General features: G+C 45.1%; 1 protein-coding gene across 1 annotated transcript; it reads right to left on the bottom strand.

The window, feature by feature from the left end:
• Positions 1–1,174: 1,174 nt before the first annotated feature.
• DYNLT2 (dynein light chain Tctex-type 2) lies at positions 1,175–8,701 on the bottom strand. Its single transcript, XM_061471351.1, has 4 exons — positions 8,610–8,701; positions 4,253–4,456; positions 2,666–2,824; positions 1,175–1,338 (listed from the first exon to the last, which is right to left on the bottom strand). The coding sequence occupies exons 1-4, from the start codon at positions 8,640–8,642 to the stop codon at positions 1,228–1,230; spliced, it is 507 nt and encodes a 168-aa protein (XP_061327335.1). The 5' UTR covers positions 8,643–8,701; the 3' UTR covers positions 1,175–1,227.
• Positions 8,702–9,431: the final 730 nt, after the last annotated feature.

Genomic DNA, 9,431 nt, shown 5'->3' with positions numbered 1-9,431 from the left:
GCGCGGAAGCGCTGAACCAGCTGCGCGCCGGGCGGCGCCTCGTCCCGCTCCCGCCGCAGTGGCGGGGCGAAGGCGGAGCACGGACACCACCACCTCCCACCCGCCAGCAAAGACCCCCGTCCTGTCGCCGCCGCCTATTGCGCGCGCACGCGCCGGGCACCGTGGCCGCGCACGGGCCCCCGCTCCGACGAACAAAGCGCGAAGCCGCTCCCCAGCCGCAGCCCCCACGGGCTCTCTTCGCCCACCCAGCGAAACACCGCCCGCACCTCGGGCCGGTCCCCCTCCCATCGCTTTCTGCCCATATGCGGCCAAACCCGAGCAGGCCAAGGGACACTCAGAAGCACCACAGCCCACTGGTGCTCGAACACGCTCACTTGCGGCTCCCCACAATACAAGGGATGTGGAAAAGGCAGTGGCGCTCTGCTTCCACGCACGGCCGTTCCAAAGCAGATGTCTGCACACCGAACATATCTGCCAAAGTCTTACTTTTCAAAATATGGTCACCGCTGTCGTTGCCCATTAAGGCCCAGTTATCAATAACCTTGACACTGACACCACCATCCTGCCATTGCCATCAGAAGCCACTAGACCAAAACGATCAAATCTGCCTGATTAAGCACTCAGCCACCAGCCCCAACGCAGCTGACGCTCGACATGAAGGGAACATCAGGGAAGTTCAAACATCGGCGAAGCTGCTGACTGAACTCACACTTCATGCGAGGCAAACGACTGGAAATGTCCATAAATTTTTTGGGTGCGAAGCATACCTGCCCTCCTGGCCAGGTTTCTACACAGACTGGCATTTTACCATAGGTACAAGTAGGAAAAGACTTAATGCTGGGCTTTTTTTTACAAGGAGAATGTTTTTAAGAATAGCAATACCTGCCATTTATTGTAAACTTTCATTATCAAGCCTAGGCATGCAACAGACAAGCAACATTAAAAATCTGGCAAAGTTTGGTCTCCAAGCAGCTACCAAGCTGCTTCAACTTCCACAGCAGAGCATTCCAGCAGTTGAAGCTCATAAGTACAGAATAATACACATTTCAAAACTTTTTCTTTCATTTGTTGGGTTGTGTTTTTTTTAACACAGAAAAATGAGCAAAATTATCTCAACTGTATGTCAATTTCAACAAACTAAGAGCACTAGGGCAAAAAACTAGTGCTAAAATAATGACATTCTGGAAAATTTTTAATATACCAAAACCAGGTGTGGCTTTTAGAGTATTACTCGTAATAACAAGCCACTACCAAAGCCAGTGCAAAAAATGTGTTAGTTTCATATTCAACTGAAACCCAAGTGTCTCTCTGAACATCCCAGACCCATCTGCTGGCAACCTAAGGGAAAGAAAAGAAAAAGTTATTTGTGAAACTCTATACTGCACAGATTTTGTATGTCTCTATAGAACACACAGCATTATAGACAAGTAGTAACTGCAAAATCACAGAATAAACAGGTCCTATTCAATGTTAAAATACATATTCTCGCTCACACCCCAAAAGATCCAAAAATCTCTACACCAAAACTTCAATTCTCTCATGTTCTCTTGTTGGTACTTTAGCGTACTGTAACAGCACCCCTTCAAAAGCCAGGTAAATAGACATCAGTTTGCGGAACATGTAACAAAGAAGTCACTTCTCCCACTCTTCCACCTCCAGCTTACTGCAGTCCATCTCAGACCATTCACTGGGCTCTCAGCTTTTTTGATGAAACTGTTTTCAAAGCTAAAAGGTGTGAATTGGCTTCTGGAATAAACACATCCTTGGGAGAAAAAAACACAAAAAACAAACAAAACAACTTGAACCTATCCTACAGCTCCTCAGTCAAAGGACAACTTCAGGGCAGCATGCCATGAGACAGTACCAGAAAAGTGGGTAGGTCCTCTTGTCCTAATGCTGCTGGCTTGTTGAAAAAGCAGCTCTCCCCCCGACTGGCTTTGGTACTGAAGATGACAACCCTTAGGAGACTGTTTCTTGTAACCCACTAAAACCACGTATAGTCTCATCAGGTTTCATCAGGTTCAAGAGCTGATGTCAAAACACTCCTAAATAAAAGTGCTCTGAAACTCAGCAAGATATCTAAAGGTGTTCCGAATGTCAGCAGGAGCTTGCAATACATGTACATTTATATACAAACATAGGAATATCTAGTATACTTTTCTTTTGGGTGTGCCAAGTTCAGATCACTAATGTCAATTTATAGTTCCAGGAGCATGTCTGGTGGCAGCTACAGTTGAAACAGTTCCTATCCCTTTCTTTGTCACCCCTTCCTTTCCATATCACCTCAAGCTGCAGCCACACAGCATTTTGTGCTGAACGTGACAACCCAAGTGGAGATCAAAACACACTGAAAAAAGAAATTCACTGCAGTTGTGCAATTCCACTGGCACAGCACACAGTGGAAATAACTGCTTGATGGGGAAGAGCAGCATGGGCTGCTTACCACTGTTGCCAGTCTCAGATTACACCTTCCACAAGGGTTAAGCAGAACTGCAGCAGCACTTTCAACTGTCCCCCGGCCTACTGCTCCACATAAAGAACCCAAAGGCTCCAAGACCACCTCGAACTAATAAAGCTGCTGAATGTGGATGAATGCCTAGGAGTTAACAATTCTAAAAATTATTTTCAGTTTGCAAGAGGTAGTATGAGTAATATGTTTGCTCACTTCCATTGCCTGATTTGCCTTTTCCACAATTAGTACTGATACCACATATTTATAGCGATCAAAGTTCAATTCCTTCACAGCCTTTAATATTTCTTCTGAGATCGAAGCACACAAGGTGAGACTAGAAGCTCCATCATATTTGTCTTGTTGAAGTTTACTCTATCAAAAACAATTTTGAAAAATCTTAAGTTTTTCATCCTGGTAGTCTTTTGCTGAAGAACTTTTAGAGTCATTTCTGTTACAAGAGCATTAGAAGAACTAATGAGTACAACAATCAATATAGACAGTGCTCTCAAACAGCAAAGGCTGCACTATTTTTACTCTTAAATGTTTTACCTATTTCTTGAAAGTGACAAACACAGCCAGCCAATTTCTATTTATCAAACAGGAGTGTATTTTCCATCAGTTGAACTTGGTTCACTGGAAAACAGCACTACAAATACCTATTCCAAATATCCGAGGTATGTCTTCCAGACAGCAGAATTACAGGAGTTCGGTTTATCTATTTAAGTTATCACTAACAGCTACATATCTCAAGATATTATGTTGTCCTCCGCCACCAGTGTGGTGAACAACCAAGGACAACCTGGAGCTTCAACAGGGAGGAACATCTTTGTGTTTGCCACATTTCTGTTTTTCTCTTTTACTCATGAAAAGGCAGAAGGCTGAAGCTAAACAGAATTTCACAGCAATTTTTGTAGGCTCCTAGAAGGACTTAGGGTGGAAGGGTTCCCTGGAGGTACCTAGGCCAGCCTCCTGCTCAAAACAAAATTGTCACAAACCTCGCTCAGGCCCCTCTTAATGTATCCTTTCAATACATAAATGGGCCTTATAAGGAGGATAGAGAAGACTTTGCACCTGCACCTCCAGTGACTGGACAAGGAACAATGGTTTTAACCTGAAAGAGGGTAGCTTGAGATTGGATATAAGGAAGAAATTTTTTACAATGAGGGTGGTGAGACACGGAAAGAGGTTTTCTGGAGAAGATGTGGATGCCCCATCACTAGAAGTGTTCAAGGGCAGGCAGGATATGGCAGCCTAGTCTAGTGGAAAGTGTCCTTGCCCATAGCAGGAGAGTTGGGACTGGATGATCTTTAAGGTCCCTTCCAACCCAAACCGTTCTATGATGGTTCTATAACAGATTGTTCTCCTTCATTGTCGCTTAATTTTTGTACACGGCAGTCAGACTGTCAAGGACACCAAGTATATTTTGTGGTCATGTGACAGTAGTGTAACTAATTGAAGGAGTACAATCCCACAAATTCAAGGCGAGGATCTTTTGATAGCTCGATGCAGATTAGTGTACTCTTAACTTTGCTACAGCTCAATTTGATTTAGAAATGGCTAAGAGTTTAAGAAGCTTCAGCTCCATCTTAATAGCATGTGCTCACACCGTGGTGACCTTGCAGAGGGCCACCTGCACTTAGCAAAACAGAGCGCATTCATTCTACATTTGTGTGCAAAAACCCAAAGTCTGCAGATTTATCATACGTCTAAGATTATGCAACTTACACCGTCCATTAATATAGTCTTTGCAAAACACACTACTTTTGCAATAAAATCAGATAATTAAAATAAATACTATACCATTAGTACTGCTTGAGCTTTGTTTCTTACTAAGTAATCCTGAACTCTATTGTACGGATCCAGCCTGTAAGTATTAGCATATCTTATCTTTGCCTTATTAGCTTTGGATGCTAGCTTAGATTTTGCTGGATCACTAGCTTGCTCTTCTTCCACTGGAGCCAGACCTGAAACTTCATAATAAGACTGTGCCCTTTTTCCTTTCACCTGTGAAAAATAATAAAAAAAAAATCTACTTCACATGTCAATATTTTAGCATGTAACATTTTAAATAATACTTTATGATTTACAGTTAAGAGGAAAAAAGCACCACAATTTGTCTAGGAAAATGTGACAAAGCAGAAAAGCTAGAAAATGGGTATCACCTTCTGGCTGTTTTGACACTACTGTTTTGACTGAAAAAAAGAGAACAGTAGTTAATTTCTGCCTAAATTTGACTTCTTCTTAAACAAAACCCAAATTAAGTTTGAATTTAAACTCAATCAGACACATCATACTAGCACTCTGAATCCGCTCCACTTCCAAAGTAGAACCACATAGACATTAACATGTGTCCAAAACTGTAAACCACAACTTCTAGATTTTCATTCAAAAAGGCTACACAAAACATATGCTCAATTAATTTACTATGTAATTTCATTCTTGTCCTCATTCCTTATGAAGCTACCAAACAAATGCGTCCTGTTTTAATGATTTAATTTCTCATTAATAAAAATAAAGGGGGGAGGGAATTATGCTCCAATTTGTGAGCTTTGTAATTGCTTGGAACTTAAAAAACAGAGCAGTTCTTTTTATTTGTCATCAGAACTCTGAAGAGCCATGTTTTCTTCCCATTCAGCTTGTATATGATCATTCTCTTCAACAAACATAATAAAATTTGGCGCTCTGTGAATGCAAGCTGCAAGTCTGATGATGCACACAAAAGTTGTCACCTCCTGTCCTCCACGGCTGGCTTAAAACAGAACTGTAAAAGGATAACAAAACAGGAGAGGAAAGCACATGGAACCTATGAGATCACAACAGATGCTACAGACTGTGGTCTTCCATACCTTCTGCCTCCCAACTAACTGCTTTCAAGTTCTGCTAACTCTTCAGTCTCTCGCTCCATTACCTGACTACAGCTGGAACTTAGGTGAGAGAAAATCATCAGTTCCTTTTCAGAAGAGCAGAAAAGAGCAAAAAGGTGATAAAATATCACAGTGTAACGCTTACACTAAGACGTATAATAAAACAATCATACACTTATGGATAATATAAGAGTCTGGTGAAAAGATTCACTGCTCAGGGGCTCACAAGCCCTTCAGTCAGAGGAGTTTGAGAATAAGGGAAGCAATGCAGTTTCTTCTCTATGAGATCACATACATGCTGTCATGTACCCTGTCAACACTGTGGACATTACCTACATCTGTCCTTTAGTTCCTTACCATTAGATAGCTGTTGAAAACTAGGGATATTGCACTAGGGCTGCCATACTGGCTGCAGGTGTTTGTTGATACCATGCCAACAATGCAAACTCCAAATAGTACTTACACTACACTAAAAATGCAAGAAACAAACACATATGCACTTAGGTTGTGCATACTTGTTATCCTCTAACTGAAACTCAGATCTACAAAGACTACAACTCCTACTTGCTCATCCTAACAGAATAAAAACCACCTCAAGTTTGCCAGCTGAGCTGCTCAAATGAGCATCCCAATCCATGTCAGTGGAAATGAACCTGTGAAAACCGTCTCAGTGCAAACGGCAATTCTTTGCTAACATGGTTCAGCATAAGTCACAACACCTTCAGGTTGTACCAGTACAGACAGAAGAAAATTCATGTCTATAGCACATTACTTCTAACAATGCTGTTACTTACAAGTTTAACTGCTACTATTAGTGATAAGAGTCTTCCTAATCATTTGCTCATGTGCAAGAAGCAATTTATTAGAGACAACCAAAAACATTACTGATACCTCTACACAAATGGCTTGTAAATAAACTTACCTCTTTATTTCACAATATGGTGATTCAAAGTTTCAGCACAACATAACGATTACCTTTCTATATATTTGCATCCCTTGTGAAAGGATTTACATTTGACACTGTCCATCATATTTGAAAAATCATGACAGTCAGGTGAAGCTCCTGACAACTGGAAAAAGGGAAATAAAACCCCCATTTTCAAGAAGGGGAAAATGGATGACCCAGGGAACTATAGACCAGTCAATCTCACCTCTGTGCCTGGCAAAATCTTGGAGCAGATTCTCCTGGAAGGCATGCTAAGGCACATGAAAAACAACAGGGTGCTTGGTGACAGCCAACATAGCTTCACTAAGGGGAAATCCTGCCTGACCAATTTGGTGGCCTTCTATGATGGGGCTATGGAACTGATGGACAGGGGTAGAGCAGTTGATGTCATCTACCTGGACTTGTGCAAAGCGTTCGACACTGTCCTGCACAACATCCTTGTCTCTAAATTGGAGAGACATCAATCTGATGGATGGACCACTCAGTGGATAAAGAACTGGCTGGATGGCTGCACGCAAAGAGTTGTGGTCAATGGCTCAATGTCCAGCTGGAGACCAGTAACGAGTGGTGTCCCTCAGGGATCAGTGTTGGAACCAGTCTTTTCAACATCTTTGTCAGTGACATGGAGAGTGGGATTGAAAGTGCCCTCAGGAAGTTTGCCGATGACACCAAGCTGTGTGGTTCGGTTGATATGCTGGAGGGAAGGAATGCCATCCAGAGGGACCTTGACACACTTGTGAGGTGGGCAGATGCCAACCTCATGAAGTTTAACCATGCCAAGTGCAAGGTCCTACACCTGGGTTGGAGCAATCCCAGGCACAGCTACAGGTTGGGCAGAGAAGAGATTCAGATTTCTGTGGAGAAAGACTTGGGGTGTGTTGGTCGATGAGAAAATGAACATGAGCTGGCTTCAGTGTGAGCTCGCAGCCCAGAAAGCCAACCATATCCTGGGCTGCATCAAAAGGAGTGTGACCAGCAGGTCAAAGAAGGTGATCCTGCCCCTCTATTCTGCTCTCTTGAGACCTCACTTGGAGTACTGTCTGTAGTTCTGGTGTCCTCAACATAAAAAGGACATGGAACTGTTGGAACAAGTCCAGAGGAGGACCATGAGGATGATCAGGAGGCTGGAACACCTCCTGTATGAGGATAGGCTGAGAAAGTTAGGGCTGTTCAGCCTGGAGAAGGTTGCGTGGAGACCTCATAGCAGCCTTCCAGTATCTGAAGGGGGCCTACAATGATGCTGGAGAGGGACTCTTCATTAGGGGCTGTAGTGACAGGACAAGGTGTAATGGGTTAAATATTAAACAGGGTAAGTTTAGATTGGGTATTAGGAAGAAGTTCTTTACTGTAAGGGTGATGAGACACTGGAATGGGTTGCCCAGGGAGGTTGTGAGTGCTCCACCCCTGGCAGTGTTCAAGGCCAGGCTGGACAGAGCCTTGGGTGGCATGGTTTAGTGTGAGGTGTCCCTGCCCATTGCAGGGGGGTTGGAACTAGATGATTTTAAGGTCCTTTCCAACCCTAACTATTCTATGATTCTATGACTGTACAAAATCCTGTTCTTATGTAACTGTATGCTACTAGATAGGCTTAACCTTGGACACACAGAAATAAGCATACCAAGGTAACAAAGCTTTTGTTATTTGAAAGAAATGCCGCTTGGTGACAAGTCTGTTTTAACAATCAGTTGCTTTATAATGAAAGAAATAGTTCTTGGTTATTTCTTCAAAAGAGGGCACACTTCCTAAACTAGAGAACCTAAAGTACCACCCTAAGCTGGAAAGACTGCACCACTAAAGGGAGGCTCACTCTTGCCTTCTTTTTACCTTCACAAGCTTTTAATAACTTTGCCTGCCAATGCATGAGGCAGCATGGCAACTGCAAGGTTGACATGAACATGCCATTTGACCAAGTGGAAAGGGGACAAGCTATCCCAAACCTGGTATAAACCAGATGGCAGTAGCATTTCTGGTACAAGTTTGAACAAGATCACACTCACCTTTTAAGCACACACCAAGCCCCACATTCTCCCACTGCATCGGCCCTCCTAAGGGCCCAAGCCCCATCACTCCCTCCTTCCACCGGCAGCTGAAGCGCTCCAGGCCAAGCCAGCGCCCCTGCCTCACAGAGCACCACAACGGAACGGGAGGACACGAGCCACCGCAGCACACCCAGCCCGCGCTCGGGCCACACGACGGGCGCGCGGTCCGGCCGTTGCGGCCGTTACCGCTGCCCTCACACCCGTTTCCCTTCCCACACAGCTGGTATACCGCAGCCGCCAGCGGCTTAACCCGCCGGGGCTGCCAGGCGGCCGCTCATGCTGCTTTTATCCACCAAGCCCTGTCGCACCGGAACGTCGAGCTTCTGAGCCTTGGAGCCCATCTCTGGTCCTTGCGGCAAACAGCGCCGCTTCCCCCGAGGGGAGGCAAAGCGAAGACCTACGCCGCCTCGCCTCGCCTTTCCTCTCTTCTCTCCTCCCGCTCCCGCCGACGTGCCGCCAAATACACCCACCTGCGTCCCCCGCAGCGTGGGCCAACCCTCTGCCAAGGCGGGGCTCTTCCCGCGCGAGCCAGGCGTGACGCCGCGCGCTAGCCCTGCGTCGTGACGTAGAGCGGTAGCGTCAAGCAGTAGCGGAGGTAACAGCGCTATGGCGGGGTGAGCTCCGTGAGCGGGAGAGGGCTGCTCGGGGGCTTTCGGCCCCGGATTGCTGCCGGCCTGGGGAACGTGCGGGTGCTGCGGGAGGGGCGTGTCAGCCGCAGGTGGAACCGGGGCTTGGTCACGCTCCCTGCAAATGGCAGCTGCCTGCTCCGTATCGGGTCTGTTCTAGGCAGTAAAGGGCGGCGGTGATCATGTTTTGCATCCTGTCTTTGACAGTGAAATGGGGAGCGGGGCTCAGAGTAGGGCGGAGAGCTGAATTATATGTTGTGTGAACGTTATAGGTATTTTTTTTTCAGTAGTAGATAGGATACTCCTGATGGCAGCCAATGTCAGTTCCTGGTACGAGCTGTCATACCTACTCTGTGCTGTTACCCACGTATATGTATAGTGTCTCCTTAACGCCGTGAATTCAGAAATCGTGTACTGTCATGAGGGTCAATTCCACCACCTAATTAAAGAGGGGAAAAAAAAAGTTTAATGGGGTCTTTTTATATTCGTTGTGATACTTCATTT

This window comes from Pezoporus flaviventris, unplaced genomic scaffold, assembly GCF_033815535.1.
Source record: "Pezoporus flaviventris isolate CSIRO_AGI_PZ_B2104156 unplaced genomic scaffold, CSIRO_AGI_Pfla_v1 ptg000066l, whole genome shotgun sequence".
NCBI classification, from domain to species: Eukaryota; Metazoa; Chordata; class Aves; order Psittaciformes; family Psittacidae; genus Pezoporus; species Pezoporus flaviventris.
The sequence above is the reverse complement of the archived record's forward strand: the minus strand, read 5'-3'. Positions and strand labels throughout refer to the sequence as shown.

Coding starts and splice junctions, on each gene's coding strand:
- DYNLT2 (XM_061471351.1), bottom strand. CDS start 8,642: ATGGGCTCCAAGGCTCAGAAGCTCGACGTTCCG. Junction 4,457..8,609: donor CTCAGAAGCTCGACGTTCCG/GTGCGACAGGGC, acceptor TATTTTTCACAG/GTGAAAGGAAAAAGGGCACA. Junction 2,825..4,252: donor AAGCTCAAGCAGTACTAATG/GTATAGTATTTA, acceptor TGTTTTTGATAG/AGTAAACTTCAACAAGACAA.